Source organism: Pleurodeles waltl, chromosome 6 (genome assembly GCF_031143425.1).
Source record: "Pleurodeles waltl isolate 20211129_DDA chromosome 6, aPleWal1.hap1.20221129, whole genome shotgun sequence".
Classification (NCBI taxonomy): domain Eukaryota; kingdom Metazoa; phylum Chordata; class Amphibia; order Caudata; family Salamandridae; genus Pleurodeles; species Pleurodeles waltl.
In genome coordinates this window covers 1662351749-1662374599 of record NC_090445.1, presented here as the reverse complement: position 1 = coordinate 1662374599, position 22851 = coordinate 1662351749, and the positions used below count along the sequence as shown (strand labels likewise).

At 43.3% G+C, this 22851-nt stretch overlaps 1 protein-coding gene across 2 annotated transcripts in view; it reads right to left on the bottom strand.

The window, feature by feature from the left end:
* SNAPC4 (small nuclear RNA activating complex polypeptide 4) overlaps positions 1-22851 on the bottom strand; it is a 178444-nt gene that overhangs the window by 55899 nt on the left and 99694 nt on the right. For both annotated transcript variants that reach the window (XM_069241609.1, XM_069241608.1), the window contains exons 14-16: positions 18799-18893; positions 14239-14324; positions 2158-2637 (exon numbers count right to left, since the gene is read on the bottom strand). In XM_069241609.1, coding sequence (XP_069097710.1) covers positions 2158-2637; positions 14239-14324; positions 18799-18893 — 661 coding nt within the window. The remainder of the gene's footprint in view (positions 1-2157; positions 2638-14238; positions 14325-18798; positions 18894-22851) is intronic.

Below are 22851 nucleotides of genomic sequence, written 5' to 3'. Positions count from 1 at the left end.
TTTAGATCTATTACTGTGCATACATAAAGGAGTCACACATGGTCTATCCGCCTCAATGCATGTATGTGCCCCATCGCTAGTTCTGATCTTGAAAACAGGAGCCATTTGCTGTATTTTCTGTTCATTGGACAAACAGCTCCGCGTATTTGGCCTCCTTGCCCAAGTGGGAGGACCAAACTCTTCAGGTAAGAGTCAGGAGGAACAGAGAATAGAGTTTAAAGCATCGTCCAGAGGAGAGAGGCTGTCTTTATTAGAAGTGATTCTTGAGGGCTCTGCAGGCCGGCTCGGAGGCCAATGCCAACTCCTGGTCCTCCAAGATCTGGGCCAGCAGAGAAGCTGGTGAGGTCACTTGGTCATTTTGATATTACAGCAGCCTCCCTCTAAAACTGACTGGCTGCCTTCCCAGACTAGCTCAGAGGATGCCAGTGCTGCCGCCCACTTCTTCTAACGACCCATATGTTTAGGGGTACTGATTAAGTATCGAAACATGGATGGAGACAGGCTCTTGTAACTTTTCCTATGGCAAGGCTCCCTACTCACTGATGGGCCCGCCCTCTTACTTAACTGCAACCTGCACAGCACTGAGCTAAACTGCATAGACAGAGGAGTGGTTAGAGATAGGCCAGCCTGGTCATCCTAGGACTGCAGCAGAAACCAGCCTACAGGAGAGCCTGGGCTTGACTCCAGAGTCTCCTGGCCTCTGCGCCTGCAGCACCACTGTCAGAAGGAGAGGCTGACTCTTTCCTAAGGAGTGTCTGCAGCATGAGACCTCTGCACCAGATGAGGAAATGAGCCCGATCCACTACATGGTGTGGCAGAGTCTAAGGAGTAAGAAAGTTTCATGTTGAAGAGAGGAGACCTCAATACCTGACAGGCAGGAAGGGCATCAGTATTACATCTGTAGATTATGAACCCTTTACACACTTCATAGCTCTTCTACCAAATGATTCACACCTTTGTCTTCTGAAAGATCAATGCACTTTTGTTCTGCAGACGTGCACCAGATGCCTGTTCACCAAGCAAAAGGTACAGAAGCCATCTGAGTCAGCCTCTGTAAAGAGCTGTTGGCCCAATGTCCATGGCTTAAAACTGTATCACTGCAGTCCACGGGTGAACAATGTCGAAGATGTAGGGATAAAACAGCACAAAAAGATAAGGCTGGGGGTATGAAAGGAGCCCCCTGCATTAGGGATTCACCAAGCATGAGCAAAGGGGGCAGTCGGGCTCACTCTGTCAGACAAAATACAAAGGCTTATGCACCCACTCCAAGCATGGGAAGATCACACAGTGGATGTGACGCGTTCATGCATACGCAGTATCACTTCACAAAGCTTTGAATTTTCAAGTATAGAATCAGTTTTCGTCTTTTCACTGGGTGAACTGGGAAAAGGGAAAGTGCTTGGATGCAGCTGTCCACAAAAATACAAATTAATCTTTCCAATTAATCAACAAGCCAGCCAATGGGAAGAGAAACAACGACTCCAAGCGACAGGAAGTATCACCTGGAATCTCTATACATCCCACACTTGTTAAACACAGCATGACAGCTAAAGTTTGAGAAATGAGTAAAACAGATCACGAAGAAAAATTTAAAAGCTCCAGGAAGAAAGTTTGAAGCACATGTAAGGCCCTTAAATTACTCTAATCTATGGTTCTGCACTTTGGTCCAAAAAAGACTAAATTGTAAACCCTAGCAAACAAGGCCTTTTTGAGTAGCCAAGCTAGATGTCTGGGTTCATTCGCGACATATTGAACTAGTCACTACCACAGTCATTGCTGTGTAATTAATCAAATAGTTTATCCCTCATTCTGAATCTAAGAGCCTATATCGACTTAGGAATTACAATTTAGTCAGTCTGAACAACAGTAAAGCTTACACCAAGAACCAAATGGAAAGAGGAGGATTTCCTTTCTCTTTCTGGAATAATTTGTTTTGATTGGTTGTATCGTGTACATACTATCCCTCAACTCCGTTAGTTTTTTTCTAGGTCTTCCATACTGTTTATATATTTGTATGCAAAGATCATGATCTGGTCAATGCAATAAACTCCAACTTAAAACCATTGACATCACTGTCTATAAATTCATACAAAATTTGGAGCATCCTTTTTAATATTTCCGTGGTCAAGTGATGTGAATTTAGTGAAATTGTATTACCTCTTTCAACATCTGTTCTGGATCCTCTGTAGTAACATCTGTCAAGTATGAGCTTCCAAATCCTCTGAGTATAGTATTGAGACACCATGGCGCATCTGCAACTGGTTCGTTACCTTCATCAAAAGAATGGCCACCTTTATTCCGACTGGCAGCTGTGGAATCTTTAGCAGCAGGTACTTTTGAAATTTTGGAAGCCGACTGTGCACTTCCGGTTATGCTAAGCGCAGTAATGAATTTGTGCCTTTGTTCCAGAGTTTCATCTCGAGTTGGTACCCAAAGGTCTATTGCTGGAACATAATACAAAGGCTGTCTCGTAGCCTTAACTGACTCAATTTCATCCTCAGTGCTGTCCATGAACTCAATCTCCATCTCTTCTATTTCATCACTGCTGCTCTCACTGCTCATGTCCTCCTCCTCTGAGATGTCCGAGAGGTTATTTTCATTTTCCTCATGCTTTTTCTTCAGCCTTCCCCTCTTTTTCTAAAAAAAAAAAAACATTAATCACACACTTGGAAAGCACCATCCACCAGGCATGATTGTTTACTATGATGACACCCCTTTTTAATGTTAATATGTCTTTCTCTACGATAGTATGGAATTGTTGTTGATATTCAATTCCCTCTTCAGCAACTTCACATTGCACTGACACTGTAAACACAATACAAGCATTTTAAAAATGTGGCATTGTAAAACGTCTGTACCGCTAGCTTAGATAGTGACTTGTATGCATATGTCTTACCCTCAAGGCCTACAGTATGATTTTGGAGCTGCAAATGTGCAGTTTCAGAAAAATCAACTTTTTTGACAGGGAGACATACTTTCTTGATATCACGGAATTGCTGGCAGACCGCATGTTACCATAATACAAGGATGAGTTATGGCCTATAAAGTTTTCTCAAAATTAGAATATTTTAAAAATAGATGTGCACTGCCCGGGAATAGCGGTTTGTTGGCATAAATGCTACATGCTTACATTCCTAAGTAAATGTATTCAGGAAACTCAGACTGAAGAAGGATTGCTAAAGATTAGGGGTTTTTTTTCATCTCCATCATAATAGCTCTTGCATAGGCGAGACCTATTGGCTTTGCCAATACTTGTTTCTAGAGCAACTGTCTCAACTATATTGTCAGAAGTCCACTCTGTTGTGAAAGAAATAGAAAAATAAATCAACTAGTTAAAATTAAAATGGCATTCTCTTTTAGAAAATAATACAGATGTCCCCCAAAAACTAATTATAAAAAAGATACCATATGACACTTTAATGGCAGGGCGTAAATTATCAATAAACATATATGTTTAACAAGGTTAAACTAGGTGAACAACGTCGAACGGATGAAAAAGTCTGAAAACAGTTGTTGGAGTAAACAGCATAACTGAGAGGTCCCCAATTGTGTAAAGAGAGTCCAATCACCATCACCTCTGGGTACAAATAATTTCCTCTGCTGCCTAATAGTTGTGATGTTGTCATTCGGAAGAGTGTGGCTGTTCCCGGAGGATTGAAAGAAACACCCAAGTGCCTAGGTAGACCACTCTCAAGTCAACGAGACTGCTGTATGGTGCGAACTGCAGTAAAGTCCTTAATATGGCAAGTGAGGGAGCTCATGCGTAAAGCCTGGACCCAAAAGAGAAGGATTTTCTGGCAGTAAACGCTATGGGCCTTATTTCGAACTTGTCGGAGGATTTCCTCCATCATAAATGTGACGGGTATCCTGTTCGCCGTATTACGATCGCTATTGAATATAATGGAATCATAATACAGCGGACGCGATAGCCGCCACATCTGTGATGGAGGAAATCCCTTTGTCAAGGTCATAATAAGGCCCTATGCCTTTAGGATGTCTGAAAGAGCGCTGATGAAGTGGGATGGGTCTATATAATATATGGAATTCACTATTTTGAAGAAGGACCTCCGTATCTGAAGGGCACCTATCCTGAACATACTTGTGAAGTGACAGATCATGAAAGAATGAAACAATCCAAACTTTAGTCAGAGAAATGACCAAAAAGATACCCAACAATAACATGACTAGGGCGTATCCTCTGATTTTCCTAGATGCCTTTAACAAAAATCTACCTCGTGTGAATGAATAAAAGTTGTTAATTGCACATCACGTGATTGGTTCTTCTGGGTTGCATTGTCGGCAGTGCCTGCTAGAATGCAGCAGTAAAGCAGATGTCAATGGGCCGAGAAATTATGACCACAAGTGTAAAGGGGGAGCAGAACGAGCAAAGAATGAGATATAACTGGGGGTAACAGTTCTCTAATACTTGCACGGCAGGGAGCATTTAATCAGCGATATTCAACTCATCCTGGAGGGACATGTACGTTTTTCAGGGTGACTGCTAACTATGCATGTGAGTGCCATTAAGAGTTATTGTAGAGCAAGGTTGTTCACTTGGATATCCGGAAATCCTAGATAAGAAAATTCAGCTCTTTCTGCCAAGCTGCTTCTATTTGTTTGGTCTGAACATCTGGCGTTTGACCCCTGCAGTGGTCAAAGTCTGTTAATCAAATTTCAGGCACATGTGGTCTGTTGAGACTGACAGGAGGTGATTACTTCCAAACTTCCCCTTTTCCTTCTGGTAATAGACTGGTATGTGTGCAGTACTCTACAACAGTTGCTAACAAAATATTTTAAATTCCTCCGTGCTCCATGACGGAATTAAGTTTTTCGAATGGCTAGTGAGCTAATCAGAGCGTCATAATAATTTCATGAAGAACATTCTTTTTCAGACTTTGTTCCTTCTGAACGGAACATATGATGCAAGCGTAACTACAATGCAATATGCGTTTCCCTGATGGTGACATCAACTTCGCTGAATCACAAACTGGCATGTTGCTTGCACCAGCAAAGGACAGGGTCAGTTCACAATTTACATTGACCGCACGCGCTCTTTTGTCACAAGGCCGGAAGCAACATTCATTTCCTGGTGCAACACCGGAACTACAGAAAGGGGTGAGTCGCGCGTCAGATTGTCACCAAAATGCTGCGCGGGCTGAGGGAGGGAGAGGGGCGACAGGAGGATGCTTCAGTGATCAAAGCTGGTCCCCTTTGTGTGGAATGAGCTTGGTCTGGCCCACCAGGCTATCGCCCATTAACTGAATGCTCATTGCCGGACTGAATAGATGGGGGTGATGTAACAGGGGCTGAAGTGCTGCTCTGATGTCACTGCCATGAAATCACCTGCCTTATGAAAAGAAAAACAACTGACCCTAGTGTTTCACGTCCTTCAGTCAAGGGAAGATCATCGCTTGGGCCATAAAATGCAGAGGTAAACAGAAAGAGAAGCCCCGTTATCATTACAAGGAGGCAAAGCGAGGTCTGCTCTGGACACCTCCTCTGGACATGAATGAGACCATGGTCTTTCTTACCCAACTGAAAACACACAGAGAAAAAAAAATCCATGGGCCTGATTTAGATATTGGTGGACTGGTTGCTCTGTCACCATGGTGACGGCTATCCTGTCGGCCGAAATTTAAATCCCACACAAAATAATGGAATTTAGATTTCGGCGAACGGGATATCCGTCAACCATTGTGACGGAGTAACGAATCCACCAATATCTAAATAAGACCCCATATGTTCTTCTAGAACATAAGCTGGAAGAAATGAGACTGTTGGCAAAGTAAAACAGATGTGCTGGGTTGAAAGGGAAAGAAAACTATTTTGGTGTAATAAGGAAAGGGGGGAAAGGAAATCAGCCGACTTGAATCAATTCTTCTAGCAAAGAGGCAGTCGCTGAAAAAAACAAAGGTTACAGGGGTTTTATTAGTTAGGTTCAGATTTTACACACTCAAAACCATAAAAATTCAGCAGTTATTGTTAGTTATCTCAAGTTACTATAACTTGTGCACTAAAGTAACTATGACTCACGCCCCGCCATGCACAATTTTCTCATCAATAATTTTACAGCAAATGTTGCCAAGATATTATCAATGATGTCATATAACCCCACTTATTGCGAAATTCCTAACATCTTATATGTTATGAGTTTCGCAATAAGTGGGGTAATTAGCACTGCATGGCGAGTGCGCCAAAAGCATTCAATGCAGAAGAGGGCTCTCAGCCCTTCCTCCCCAGGCCAATTTTGGCCCCTGGAACCCCATCCCCTGTGGCCCGCCACCTTTTTAAAGGGGAGGCAGGCACACTGCCCCCCACCCCAGGACAATATTGGCCCCTGGAGACCACATCCTACGGGTCTTCCCATGATGAAGGGGGTGTGGGGGAGAGGGGCACGAAGCCCCTCTCCCCTGCCAATATTGCACCCAGGGACCGCATCCCATGGGGCCTACCCAGTAATTAAAGGGGGAGGAGATCACGCAGCCCCCTCTCTGGGCCAATACTGGCCCAGGGGACCCCATCCCTAGGGGTCACACCTTAAATTGTTGGGTGCACTGGCCCCACTCAGGGGACGCATTTTCTCCTTTTTGTTGTAAGCAGGAGGAGCCCCAATGTAGGTCCTGGGAGGAGAGTAGGGCACTGGGGTGCGGTGGGCGGGGCTAGGTGAGAGTCAGGAAATAATGGGCAGCACGCAGGAGCAGCAATGAGGGAAAAAGCAAAGAGAAATCAGTGAAAATGAAAAAAAAGCACAGAGAAGATATCAAAATGGGTAAGAAAGCCAGGAGAAAGCGGTGAAAACGAGAGAAAAGTAAGGCAAAGGCACAAAAAACAAGGGAAAACGCAAGGAGAAAGCAGTGCGAACAAGAGAAAATCATGGAGAAGGCCCACAATAAACGGGGGGAAAAGCAAGGAGAAAGCAGTGAAAATAAGGGAAAAGCAAGAAGAAAGGACACAAAAAACAGGGTATAAGCAAGGAGAAATTAGTGATAACAAGGGAAAATCAAGGAGAAGGCCCATAAAAAACGAGGGAAAAAGCGAAGAGAAAGCAGTGAGAACGAGGTGAAAGCAAAGAGAAGGTACTCAAAAATGGGAGGAAAGCAAGGAAAAAGTAGTGAGAACAAGGGAAAAGCAAGGGCAAGGAGAAGGCACTTAAAATACAGGGGAAAAGCAAGGAGAAAGCAGTGAAAACAAGGGACAAGCAAGGAGAAGGCACACAAACGGTGGGGGGGGAGGATAAAGCAGTGAAAGTGAGGGAAAAGCAAACACAAGGCACACAAAAAATGGGGGGGGAGCAAGGAGAAAGCAGTGAAAACGAGGGAAAAACCAGGAGAATATATATATATGTGTGTGTATGTATATATATATATATATATATATATATATATATATATATATATAAACATTTTCCCCCGGGACTGGCCCACCCACCGGCTGCGGTATAAACACGCACAGGAGACTGCACTTGTTTTTTAAAAAATGTTTGCATGAATTTGCGGACCCTCTGCAAATTAGTAGCAAAAAAATGTAACAAATGTTTTTGGGCCCCGGCAGAATCCCTGTGGGATCCCTTGCAGGCCTAGGGAGTCAGGGTATTTCTACCCTGCCCCCTTTTGGTTTTTTTCACCTTTTTTCCTAGGTCTCAAATGGCTTTGAGTCCCAAGATGGCTGCCAACACTTCCTGGTTGAAGTGTTGGTAGCCAATCAGATCTCAGCATGAGATCCGTTGGATCCGCTGAGGATCCGCATCCCTAGATATACAAATTTATTTTTCCTTTAATATATCAAAAGCTAATGAATGGATTTACACAAAAAACAGAAAGAGATCTTTCTGGACCAAGATCTAGCTTTCTTACAAATTTGTTTTAACTCCATTCAGCGGTACGGACTGTAGTCGTGACTTAAATCCTTATTGGAAATAAAATGGGGAAACGTGTTTTATGAGCCGCCCTTTTTCTCAGCCACGCATGACGGATCCCCCTGAAACTTTCCAGACAGCAGCTGAACTGACCAGGACACCAGTTTAAAATCTTTTGTGAACATTTGTGAAGATCCATCAAGCAGCGCCAAAGTTATTGGCAAAACAAAAAATGAGTCGGCAAACAGGTTTTTTTCAACAAAGTTCTGATGATGGGCAATTACACTTTATACTGGTTTGCTGCCTTTGGTTTTAAGAAAAGGTTTGCTCGATTTCCAGATTTTTTCATTTGAGCAATGGCATTATTGATTGAAGGCGTATGACACTTGGAAAATTTGGAAGTTCGGTCAAAAGAATATTGTTAAAAGAAAGAAATGAGCTTGGTGTGTTTCGGTCATCTCATTAATTGCTTTGATTCTGATGAAACAAAAATAACTAGTTTTTTCACTCAAGGTAATATTTGTTGTGCTGCATTTACATATGCAGACATCTATTTATGCATATGTTTCTGGAAGCAACCTTTTGTGATAACTGCCTCTCACCTGTTCATGATCATTCACTTCTAGCTTTAATAATCAGCAATTAACACACTCAATACATGGGTTCATACATCCGGAGGCAAGAATCACAGCCGCTCTCTTATGCCACATTTCTAGAACTATTTACCTTTATTTCTACCATGCTAAAGACAGAAATAATTAGAGCAATAGCTTAGAGCATGCTTTGCAGAAGAACACCATTATTACATGCTCAGGGGAGAAAAACGTATCAATAGTGCATTCTCAGTGAACACCGTAAACATGTGACATGTAGATGCCTTGTATCTTTTGTGGTGATACTCTATCATGAGGCAGCCTTTTTTATGTCGCAGCATACCAGGCAGCTCTGCTGCCTGGTGTGCTAAAGACATCTTGGGGACTTTCAGAAAGTTGAAGACCTAGGAATGCTTTCTGCCCACTGCTTGCCATTGGCTTTGTGGTTTGTAATTCACATTATCTTGCTTTCCATTTGCTGGCTTTATTCGTTTTAGGCTGACCAGCTTGACTTTGGTCCTTCCCTTGCTAAAACCTTTTTTTTACAGAATTCTTCTGATTGCTCCCTTTCTGTAAACAGGGCTATAAATCTTGTTCTGAAGTTGTCACATTTGCATTGTATTCAAAGATCGAGGTCAAATGCCACGCACTGTCTTCTGAGGGAGCTTGTTTATTTTTCTTTCTCTAACTTCAAAGTGAGAGGATTTATGTGACAATCTTGTTGGATTCTGGCAGTAGGAAAGAGTTTTTTCTAGCACAAGACAACATTTAAATGAAATGTGTAAGTACTTCAGAATATATCAAAATTATGAATGCACAAATGAAGCACATTTTTGTTATTTCTGAAGCGCATTAGAAACAAGTACTTCAATAGGATCAAAACGAATCATTAAACTAGTTGATGCAATTTCCACACATTTGCGTCTGCACTGTATAGTTTTATTAGCAAAACTGTATGTCTGTGCAAATGCATGGTCATTTCAATTGAAAATGTGTTGTCTGTAATGGAGGTGTGCTACCACACCATGAATAATCCACTTTATGTCACTGCACTATACTCTGCACCACTCCACACCACTGCACTCTACTCTGCACTACTTTACACCACTGCACCCCTCCACTCAATGCCACTTTCCGCTACGCCTCTCTACTTCACCCTGTACTACTCTACTATAGGCCAATGCACTCTTCGTCACTCACCACTGCATTTTACAACACCCCAGTCTAGGCCACACCAATCTTCTGTGCACAGCTCCACTCTACGCTGCTGTACTCTAAAACACTCTGCAACACTGAACTCTACAACATTGCACTCTACTGTGCACTACTGTGCTCTATGTCACTACTCTATACGCCATTCCACTCCACTCATCTCCACTGCACTCTGACACTCTGCCCTGCAACACTGTGCTTTCCGCCACTGAACTCTACGCAACTCTAATCTGCACTATCCACTCTATGCCACTGCACTCTATGCCACTGCAATGTACAGAACTATACTCCACTCTGCACCACTCTAAGATACTCTTCTCTGCACCACTGCACTCTTCGTCACACAACTCTACTCTGTACTCTACGCCACTGCCCTCTGCATCACTCTACTCTATGCCACTGAACTGTGCACCACTCCAATCTGTGCAACTCTACTCTGTGCCACTCCACTGTGCGCCACTCCACTCTACTATGCACCACTCTAATCTACGCCACTGCACTCAATGCCACTGCAATGTACAGCCCTATACTCCACTCTAAGATATTCTTCTCTGCACCTCTGCACTCTTCGTCACACAACTCTACTTGGTACTCTACACCACTGCCCTCTGCATCACTCTACTCTATGCCACTGAACTGTGCACCACTCTAATCTGCGCAACTCTAATCTGCGCAACTCTAATCTGCGCAACTCTAATCTGCGCAACTCTACTCTGTGCCACTCCACTGTGCACCACTCCACTCTACTATGCACCACTCTAATCTACACCACTGCATTCTATGACGCTGTATTGTACGCCGCTGAATTCAACGCCACTGCACTCAATGTCATTGCACTCTATGCCACTATACTCAGCAACACTCTACACCAATGCACTCTACACCAGTACACTCTACTCTACGCCACTCCAGTGTATGCCACTCTACGTGGCCCCACATACGCCACACCATTACATGACACTCTCTACCACTCCACTCTTTGCCATGCCACTCTACAACACTCCACGCCACTCTTCTCCACACCATTAACTTTTAGCCATGCTGAACAGCAGCCACGCTGGTGTACAACATGGCCAAGACACAGTGTAATAGCCAATAGCTCTTGCACAGGTGAGATCTACTGGCTTTGCCAATGCTTGTTTGATCAGTGTCTGTGTCCTGCACACTCATTGCTGGCATGACTCACTGGCAATCATTGGGAGACTCATGCAAAGAGATGCCATTAATCGCTGCAGGTTCACTGACGCCTATTTTCTATTGGAGTTTTATTATCCCATGTTATGGGCAGAAGTAAATACACCTATAAAACATATGCAAACGAAACAGCTCATTACCATTTGTTCAGAGTAGAGAAAGAAATCATCAGCATATGCACAGAATATGCAACTCAAGGTAAGTCTGATCAGGGTAAAACATCAAAAACCACACGGGAGAGAACTTTTAGCAGGTGGAACATTCTCCTACATGCTCCTAGGTGTCACACTAGTCAACAGCGCATGCTCAGCTAAACCCCTGCAGGTAATCTGAATCTGCCTTTATGGTCTTGCCCTTTTGTGAGGCATCCTCTTATGCTCAGTGTTTGGTTCATGGTCGTTCACTCCTGGCATGGATCAGTGGCAATGAAAGACCTCCAATGTATGTCTGAACACAACTTGCACCAAGTTCACTGATGACACGTTTTAGTTCCATTTACTCTGTAATGCTAAAGACATACATACATCTACCAGCATTCATTATGCATAAAAAGCATTTCAATACCACGTGCTTAAAGGAGCAACACAAATCAGTTGCCTATAACCAATCTACCTGAAATGGACTAAATAGCAGATGACCACACATTAAGAGGATGCATAGTAAGAGAAATGGATTACTAAGTGGTTGGAGGAAGTGCACTAATGGGCAGCAAATGCTCAGAAAAGACTTTAGGCACTAGACATTTCTAGATACATTTACACCGCCTTGTGGACATGTTATCCTTTTGTGACCAGTGTTTCTCCTCTTCATGCCGATTTTCATACCTGTCATCCTCGACTCAAAATGCAGGTGAACTCAAGTGTTGAAGACACTGACCCCACTGAGATGGGTGTACAATGGACACACTTCTTGCGGCGTTAGGTAGGTTTGAAAATGCGGGTTATCTTTTATGCTCTATTGAGATATTTTGTTTGTCAGAAGGGAGACAGCCACCAAATCCAGGTGTACTGAGATATATGCCTTGTATCTTGGCTTGAATCCGTCCAAATGGAAGTGCTCTAAAGGCGGAGTCAAACAACCTGGGACACTAATCACTGCATGGTCAGGGATGGTGAATTTCAATCACTGTGCCAAGGACTGAAGGAAGTACACCAGTACTACATTGCATAGAAACAGCTCATAACCCAATGCTCAATGGGTAGTTACTAAACTTCAGTGTGTGCTCAACTGAGGCAACTATGACCAGGCCAAACTAGCAGCATACCGCACGAAGAGAGCATACGCAGAGAAACACCTGTAACTTCCTGCTCACAGGGGAACTACTAGTCACCACCAACAGGGAAAGCGATAAGACCACGAGCCGATGAGGACTCGTACAACATGAGAGTAATCATCACATGTTCAATAGAACCACTATTTGTCTCATGCCTGTGCTCATTCGCTTCTGGTATGAATCAGAGACAATGAAAGCACTCAATAAGTGCACACGTACAACCTACATAACAATTAAATGCCTGAAGACTGGTAATAAAAAAAAATACAAGTAGAGAAGAGAAACACTCTTTAAAAGTACATACTTTCAGAAGACCTTAGGAGATGATCACACCTTGCACATTTCCAGGTAAACTTAATATGTTTTGAGTGGCTCCTCCTTCATAAATTATCCTTCTGTGATCAGTCTGTCTCCTTCATGCTCATTCACGATTGGCATGAATCAATGGCAATGATGTCACTCAGTATCAGACTCACACAGCTTGAGACCGTAATCACAGCTTGTTCAAAGGGTTGCCCACCTGGCCAGTTTTTTAGCGGCATTACCACTATTTCAGTGTGCTAGCAGGTAAAAAATTATCAAAATCAGCTAAAGCCTTTATTTTTTCCTCTTATCAATTTATATGTTAAGCAGTAAATTTAAGAAGACACTATGGCCCTCATTATGAGTTTGGCGGGCGGCCTCATTCGCAAGGAAGACCGCCACGCCAGTCTTCCGCTCGCTGGCCAAGCAGGGAACCAGGCCTTAACAGTGACGCCGGCTCATAATTGAGCCAGCCGCAATGTGGCAGTGCGTCAGGTGCAACAGCACCCATTGCACTTTTCACTGCCCGCAATTCGGGCAGTGAAAAGTGCAACAGGGCTGTCCATGCCAAGGGCAGTGCATGGGCAGTGCAGGGGCCCCAATGGGGTCCCCGGCACCCCCTTTCCACCAGCCTTTGCATGGCGGTGCTACCGCTATGCAAAGGCTGGCAAAAAGGGGACTCGTAATTCCTTTTTGAGATCGCCGGTACTGTCAGGCTGGCGGCTTTGGCGGCGGTCCGACCTCCACCGCGGCCCTGGTGGTCTCCTGACTGCCGGGGTCGTAATGAGGGCCTCTGTGTTCTAGTGGTGCCTTAATGATCCATGGCTGGCCTTTCAGTCCATAATAAAATGATCATAGATGGCTTTATAGAAAGCTCTATTTAAATATTATGTCAGGCCCTTTGCAGAATCTTAAAACGTGAAAAAGGGGGCAGTATATTTCTCCTGGAAAGGTGACAACCCTACTTGTTCGATGTGATCCGTATCTGTCACCTGTCCATGCTCATTCACTCATTTCATGCATCAACACAATGAAATCACTCCATATAAGGAATCCACCATGAAATGCCTGGAGGCTGGTGAAGAAGAAATACAGAGTCAGACAAGGGACACTAGCCACGAGTGCATGCTCAGAACAATTCCCAAGAGATGAAAAGATCCAGAATATTTTCAAATAATTTTAATCTGTTTTCTTGAATTCTCTTTGGTGAATTATATTTTTCTACTCATCCTCTGTCTTGTATGAGTCAATGGCCATAAAAGACAAATTTGGTGGACCGGCAAAGCTAAACACGTTCACTGCTGCCAGAACACTACTTTTATTTCCCTTTTTTTACTGCCACACTAAAGAGAGATGTAAATGCACAGACAGGGCACATGTAATAGAAACAGCTGCAACAGAAACAGATGCAACAGAAACAGATGCAACAGAAACAGATGCAACAGAAACAGATGCAATAGAAAAAGCTGCAAACGAGACTGATGCAACAGAAACAGCTGCAAAAGAAACAGCTGAAACAGAAACAGTTAAAAAAAAGCAGTACTCCTATAGGAGGGAGCCAAAGCCGACTTGTTGAACATTTATAAAAATTGATAACAAAAGGTCAGGCCAACAGCTAAGGCTATCTGTAGCCATATCTTAAAATCAAGACACACAACCATTAAAGAGGGAACGTCTAATTCTGTTTCAAGACAAGTGTTAAAAAATGGTAAATATTCAGTAAAGGTTGTGCCATTCCTTTATGCATGACTCAAAACTTGGTGTGTTTTTGTTCCAATGGCTTAAGAAGCTACCAAAAGACAACGCACCTTGTAACCAGCGATCACTTTCCACTTGTTCAGACACTGGGAGTCTGTCCGGTTGGGTAATTCAGAAGCAATTTTAGCCCAATGACCTAGAAGATGAATGGATCACAAGCACCTTGAGATGAAGTACAAATCCACATAACAAATACCAGCATATCAGAAAAAGTAGATATACGGAAACACTTGAAAAGAAAAAAAAAAGAAAATATATATATATATATATTTTTTTTTTTCACTTTAAACTGAGAACCTGACAAAGTAGCCGCACCCTGAAAGTTTAGCATCCAAACCTTCCTAACCAATAGTCACTACTTTACAGTATGTTCAAATTAGAATTTTTTTTCTGCACAAACTGGGGCGGTTTACCACATTGGTAGTTCAAGGCTTGTTGCATATTCCTAATTTTCACAGTGGTGTACCAAGGGGCATCAGGACCTGATGCAAGCAAGTAAAATTGCACCTCCCCTTCCCTCTAGTTCGGTAGTTCGCCAATCATACTTGAGGTACAGTGGGCTTCTTATTCTCCTGGACCTGGTGCCGCTGCACCTGCTACACTATTGCTAACTACACCTGAGAATCTGCAGTCCGTAACTTTGGCTCCGGTGCTAATCCACAGGGAATATCTTTACTCTCTGATGTGGCAGAAAGTTCAGTTACTTACAGAACATAAAGCAAGTTTCTTTTCCCAGGAATACACCCCAAAATATTCTTGTTTAGCGTTTTTTTTAACATGTGATTTTTTTATTACTCAGTTGTGCATTTGAAAGATCACAAAAGTATCTCCGACAAAGATGAAATAACAAAGTTTTAAGATATTTTTGCAAAATATAAATTGTGCTTTTATGCATGCATCTAATATTAAAGCCGGTAGAGTAAGCTAGTTCAGGAAGGGCTTAGTCATCCTGGTGGTCAGAAAAACATACTTAAATGATTCGGAAAAGGTCAGCCTAGTCAGGAGGCCAGTGATAACCAATAATGGCCATGGCAGATGCAAAGTACATGCTTACTACATCGGTTTAGTATCTGGAACACAAGGCTGTTGTCTGCAAGGTACACCCAAAATAAAACATAGTTTATATGATTTATTCAACTCTAAACACTAGCTATACATTAATTAGAAAACTAACGAGTCAGAGCATTGCTATATCGATATCTTTAGAAGTCATACTGTTGCTAAATATGAAATACACAATCAAGATTTCTGTTGAGATATACAGACAGATACCACAGAACTTAAAGGATAAAGTGACTCATAGATTGATACAATGCACATAGGTAAGTGCATACCTTAATTCACATAAAACTCTCAATTACTACTGTATACAACCCCCTCCCAGCCTAAAAGAGTGGCCATTCCTACTAAAGATACATTTAGAAGCCAGCTGCCTCTGGTTGGGATGTGCTGGTGAGATTATGCTGTAGAAGTCATTAGATTTTTTTAGCAACCACTATTTCCTGATACTTATCGGTTTTATAAAGCAATCCCCCGCCTTGAGGCACTGATGCACTTTAAATTGATGATGGACATTAAATTACAGTGCCCACCCGAAAAGAAAAGTTGGATAACCGTATTAAACAGGTAAAACTCCTGGGATAACTTCATTCTGGTGTTCAATGTCTACTTAGGAGAAAGATCAGTAAGTATTCAGCAGGAAATGAAACAGCTCAGTATTTAGATGTTTGCTGGAAGTTAAAAGCGTGGGGTCATTCTGATTATTGTTGGGAGAGAAGAGGTACCCAAGAGGCAGCTCCAGAGAAGGACTGGCTTAAGTCTTTCGACGTTTTTTTACTTAGGTGTTTCCAAAACTAGATTGATATTTTTGACTCCCTGCTAATGTGAGTAGATTGGTGAGGCAAAGAGAACAATGCATGTGGATCAATCTGTACACCAAGCAACTATAGAAGTTTCCACTTAATCCAATCTTCTACTGTAAGCCGGGGTAGCTCTCAAAGTGCAGGTGTTAGTTATGTAACTGAATTTTCTAATGTTGTTAAGAAGATATGTTGTGGGGTGAAGGACTGCTTTGACCGGAATCAGGGACAATTTCTGGATGCCTACCAGCACATCATTTACATAGTTTTGGCGTGAGAGGGTGAGTGCATATGTTGAAGTTTTTAATTGGCTTGGGGATAGGGTTTTTTTAATTCATTTTAGGTGAAGCAACGAAACATTAGCAGCTCTGGCAGTTGTGTTTTTACACGGTGTAAATGATAGACAAAGATCGAGCGTAAAACCCTATGATGTCCCTAAGGTCACTAGAGTTGAATCAAATCCTTCTTTGAGTTCTTTTGAGGTCATCAAGTAGATTCAATTAAAAGTTGTTTCTGCACTTACGCGATAACAGTAGAAATTCAGTTTTGGGTGGGTTGAACTGTAAGAAGTTACTGGACGTCTAACGTTTAGCACAGATCTGAATGTACTGAATGGAGGTGAGTTTGATGGATAATTCAGTATCATCAGCGTACCAATGGATGGATAATCCTGATTCCTTGCAGAATTAAGCTTAGAGTTTCAAGGTGCAGATTGATGAGGGTGAAATATATATATATATATATGTTATTGGGGCCCTTTCAGAGGAATTATCTTTACCACTTGGTAGAAGTGTGATGGGAATGAGGCAAACCAGGTTAGTACTTGACCTCTTAGTCAAGGCTCTGTTCCAAGGTGTGGAGCAGCTTGTTATGATCGATTGAATAAAAGGCCATTAAAAGATAATAAAGTATACGGAGGCATGCACCTGCAGTTCTCTGGATTTCATTTTAGAGGTGAATCATGAAGGAGTCACTTGCTCAAGGTGAGAACTTTCGGGAAGTGCTTTAACGAACATCACTACTGCAGAGTAAACCCACCCTCCACCTCCATACATAAATCATAGAGCAACCCGATTCAGACACTAGAGGGCCTGAAAACTTTCAGAAAACTGTGCAATGTCACCTGGGAACCACTAGGCCGCTAACTACCACGCAAGTGGGAATTTCCTAGCTCAGGATTCCAGTTGCAGGTTAATAATGGTCCAGTATAACTAACTATGCTTTACTCATGGTTCCCTGCCTCTCAGTATTCAAAGTTGTATTGGCTCTCCACGCCTACTTATTTTGTCCCTCCAACCTTGCCACCCAACACTTTTGTTTTTTCCCTTATCAGTTCCCCTTTTCAAATCGGACACTGCTCTTATGCCTTCTGCCCTTGTGTCTTTGTTGTTTATATGTTGTTTACCATCTGGCTCCTGCTCAAGGAGTTCCTTGCTCTTTGGCATCTTGGGGATGAGTGCTGGTGTCCTCATTGAGATGTGTTTCATCACTATCTCTCCCACCCTGCATCGTGTTAAGACACTAACCCAGACTGTGAGAATCATTTCCCCTGTACAAGGCCTTACTCTGTATTGCTCACTGACTTTCGGGCACTTACCGTCTCTGCAAAGAACTTGCTTCATGTCCTGCCTGAGGGTCGGTCAGGGCAACAGTCTTCTGACAGACGCCATTTTACATAACACCACAACAGGCACCAATGAGTTTTGTCTTTCCTTATTTTCCCCATCCTTCTCTTGTGAGGTATTCAAATGCTCAATATCATAAGAGAGACTCAGGGTAGGCAGGGATTCTCAGAGGATCCACAGCTTTGTTTGAAGTTTGACACCAGCATGTGGTGAACGTTTTCCAGGATCTTAAGAGTGCTAAATTCAGAGTGGAAACCAGACAGGTATTTGGCAAATTCGTTTTTTACTTGATACAGTTCTGTCCAAGCTTTGATAACCCCCTTGGCGGGGGGCGTATTTTATTTTTTATTTTCAAAAAGAAAATCTCGCTTTGGGATTGGGAAAAAAAATAAAACAGTTTGATGGGCGGGTCCATCACATCGACAAAGCCGTGCACCATAGTGAAAACAGTGGCTTGCCACACTCCATCATACATAGCCAAGAGGTTAGGAACCTATTTATAAACAAGGGTCTATGCCAATTTCTTGGCATTGGTAACGTAAGGGTGGAAAGTGACCTAAACATCAGAATCTCAGAAATGTTGGTTTTATGGCTTCAAACTCTATAAGTGTATTTTTTGCTGCACTATCTTTTGTTCACAAACTTTTAACAGTTTTATGTCCTGCGTTCTGAAAGTGTTTTGGCTCCAGAGCACAGTTAACAAGTAACAGAGACTGTATTCATGAAAGCTCAACATTATTGACAAATTATTGCATCTGCTCAATTTTCAATTAGCGTCGTGTGTTTAGAATTAGGCATCTTCCTCCGTTGTGTCTGCTAAAATTCATTTAGGTCACCTATGTAAAAGTCAGTACAAAGTGTCTTTAAGGTTGCTAACTAAGCTGCAAACTACAAAGCAGTTTAATGTTACATACTTTATTTTCTTCTGCTTGAGACGCTATATGAAGGCACTAGTACCCTATTCCTGGGACAAGCGATGCCAATGGTCAGTCATTCATGCATACACAATTTAGGATATCTGCAAGCTCAAGTAGCTCACAGGTAGAAGGCAGTACAACTACGGCCCTACTGAAAAGTTGGGAAAAGTAACATGGTGTTAGATTGTTCAAACATTAAAAACTCTTACCAACTCCATATTTGTCAATCAACTCTAAGAACTTTTCTTTTTCAGCCTGGCTCCATCTCCCTTTCTTGACTCTTTCATTTAAAGCTTTCCGGTACCTACAAGAAGTAAAGATGTAAAGGAGAGATGACGTTATACTGCTATTGTGGCTGTTTCCCAGTTTGTGAACATATTCCAATTAACACCTTTGAGTGTTGCACAATCTTTGCACAATCTAAGACAGGTCTGGAAACGTCTTCTACAATTGTTTCATAAAGCCTCCACGCAGTACAGAGGTATGTCATGCCCCCTTCACAATGCAGGCTTGTACCCTTACTAGTTGATGTGAAAATAAAGGGTGGGGGGGGGAGTCAGTTTATTGTTTTGGCTGAGGACATGGCAGTAGGATGAGGATAATGGATAGACCAGGAACTAGAAGTAAAAAAGTCACCATGGAATAACGTTATCCTGCTAATATGTCATAACTCACATATATTTGACAGCTTAAATAAAGAGGGAGGGAGAGAAGATTATAAAAGCAAAGACAATGCACCTAGACAAATCACTTTTGCAGAGGTTTTTACCCAAATTGTGCATCACTGCAGAAGGAAGACTCAAGGGTATGAAGTTTGCAGAATGGTTGTGGAGTAGCTTGATACTTCATTGACAGGTCTGCACTGATACCACTTCTGTTCTGCTAAATGTGCCTGTATACCTTATTGAGGGTCTGTTCCATGAAATGTGAGATGTAATCCATCTAGCATTGGTAAATACAGACACAGCTCAGTCAGTGTTATTAACTCAGAAAGTGAAAAACAGTGGTCTGCGGGACCCAGAACCCTAGTTTAGCAAAAGTAGAATAGTAAACATCAAGATCCCTCAGTCTGGGAAGCCTGCAGCCACATAAAAAAGGACATTCCGTCATGGGTTTCAGTCCACAAAGATTTGATAGGATCTCAACTCCAGCTCGTCCCAATAGAACTGGGGGCACTATTTGGAGGCGCCTTGGTCTTGAAACTTGCAAATGTTTTTTGGAAGTGTCCAAATGGACGTTTGTTGAGTAGAACATGGATTTGTCCTTCAGCCAAATAAACAAATTTAGGTCCTTTGGGATGGCTCAACAGCAGCACAAGCTTTCGTACTGTGGTTTGGTGGAGGACTTTGTGGCTTAAACCAGTAACGAAAGGTTCTGTTTTTTCTGTCCTGCCCCCATACTTCTACTTTCAGCTGACACAGCTGCTGGGAATATGTCGTTTTTTGTAGAGGGGGATCCAATTGATCGACGCCAGCCTTTGCATGACCACTGGTGTGTTTTTAGAGGCAAATAGACTAGCTTCAGCTCCAGAATATTTTTGAGACTGGACGAAACTGATCTGCTACACAAAGCACAGATGGAGAAATCTCCACATTAGGCTCAGCCTGTGCATTCTGACAAGTCAAAAGTGAAGAGTATCTCTGGCCGTGGTATGTGGTAGGGAAGTCAAACATTTTAGTTTTGAGCAAGATTTAACGAAAAGGCATATACAGAGCAATGTACTTTTTCAAACTAGTTACAGAGAACCATCAAAACTCTGGCCCAAGAGTAGGCAGTGGGACTGGCAGTGGCAGAGAGAGGGATGAGAGTGCTAATTAGAAAAGCATGGTACATACCAAGTCAGACAGAGTCTCTGGACAGTAGATTGTGATTCTCACATCTAGATGGCGGCAACACTCTGCTCCAAGGCCCTCCAGACCCCACACTGCGCAACCAGCCTGCGCCCTCAAGGTAGCCTATGTAGTGAATCCTAGTTTGTTTTAATACTGGGATTAATCCACAAACAGTACATACTACCATGGGTAAAGTACCCACAGAACGAGAGAAAATCTCGTTCTGGATAGCCCAGTACACAAATCAGCTGGAAGCGGTGTTTCCCCATACGGGACCACAGGAAAAACATAGAATTCTCACAATGTGCTTGCCCTTCAGGGTGGTTCCCTCGGTGGATGGCTGAGCCACATGAGGTACAGTCTTTGCTGTAATTTATACAACCACACACTTGCCAATTTACAGGAAGTGTTAAAACAAATTCAGAATGAGCACGGGCTGCACCAACCCTGGATTTGGGGATGAAACTAATGCGTATCTGCAACGGTGTCTCCTCAATCATACTCAGTAACATTAAAGGGGAAGCAGTAGCACTGACTATACGCCAACGTCTCCGAGAGACTCCACATTTGGACCGGGAGTAAGAGCTACCAAAAATAATTTCCGACACCTATACCAGTATAGGACGGGATAGTTTGGGAGCCAAGCCAAAGAAGCTGGAACTACAGAGTACCACCCCTAAGGAAGGTACTAAACAAGCACAGGAGGGTTCTAAGAAGCGCTGGGATAACCAAAAACAATTTAACGATAGGCGAAATCAGAGAGCTGATACTCCGCACCTGGAGAACTCTGACAGGAGATATACTCTCAGAAACAGAGAAAATATAAAAGCTCCTGACAGATATACTGTAAAGAAATGGCTCCCTGTTGCAGTTACCCCCCACTTTTTGCCTGATACTGATGCTGACTTGACTGAGAAGTGTGCTGGGACCCTGCTAACCAGGCCCCAGCACCAGTGTTCTTTCACCTAAAATGTACCATTGTCTCAATTGGCACAACCCTGGCACCCAGGTAAGTCCCTTGTAACTGGTACCCCTGGTACCAAGGGCCCTGATGCCAGGGAAGGTCTCTAAGGGCTGCAGCATGTCTTATGCCACCCTAGGGACCCCTCACTCAGCACAGACACACTGCTTGCCAGCTTGTGTGTGCTGGTGGGGAGAAAATGAATAAGTCGACATGGCACTCCCCTCAGGGTGCCAAGCCAACCTCACACTGCCTGTGGCATAGGTAAGTCACCCCTCTAGCAGGCCTTACAGCCCTAAGGCAGGGTGCACTATACCACAGGTGAGGGCATATGTGCATGAGCACTATGCCCCTACAGTGTCTAAGCAAAACCTTAGACATTGTAAGTGCAGGGTAGCCATAAGAGTATATGGGCTGGGAGTCTGTCAAAAACGAACTCCACAGCTCCATAATGGCTACACTGAATACTGGGAAGTTTAGTATCAAACTTCTCAGAATAATAAACCCACACTGATGCCAGTGTTGGATTTTTAAAAAATGCACACAGAGGACATCTTAGAGATACCCCCTGTATTTTACCCAATTGTTCAGTGCAGGACTGACTGGTCTGTGCCAGCCTGCTGCTGAGACAAGTTTCTGACCTCATGCGGTGAGAGCCTTTGTGCTCTCTGAGGACAGAAACAAAGCCTGCTCTGGGTGGAGGTGCTTCACACCTCCCCCCTGCAGGAACTGTAACACCTAGCAGTGAGCTTCAAAGGCTCAAGCTTCGTGTTACAATGCCCCAGGGCACTCCAGCTAGTGGAGATGCCTGCCCCCTGGACCCAGCCCCCACTTTTGGCGGCAAGTCCAGGAGAGATAATGAGAAAAACAAGGAGGAGTCACTGGCCAGTCAGGACAGCCCCTAAGGTGTCCTGAACTGAGGTGACTCTGACTTTTAGGAATCCTCCATCTTGTAGAAGGAGGATTCCCCCAATAGGGATAGGATTGTGACCCCCTCCCCTTGGGAGGAGGCACAAAGAGGGTGTACCCACCCTCAGGGCCAGTAGCCATTAGCTACTAACCCCCCAGACCTAAACACGCCCTTAAATTTAGTATTTAAGGGCTCCCCTGAACCTAAGAATTTAGATTCCTGCAACTAACAAGAAGGACTGCTGAGCTGAAAAACCCCTGCAGAGGAAAAACAGAAGACACCAACTGCCTTGGCCCCAGACTTACCGGCCTGTCTCCTGCCTTCCAAAGAAACCTGCTCCAGCGACGCTTTCCAAGGGACCAGCGACCTCTGACTCCTCTGAGGACTGCCCTGCTTCAAGAAAGACAAGAAACTCCTGAGGACAGCGGCACTGCTCCAAAAGAACTGCAACTTTGTTTCAAGGAGCAGATTTAAAGACCCCTGCAACTCCCCGCAAGAAGCGTGAGACTTGCAACACTGCACCCGGCGACCCCAACTCGACTGGTGGAGAACAAACAGC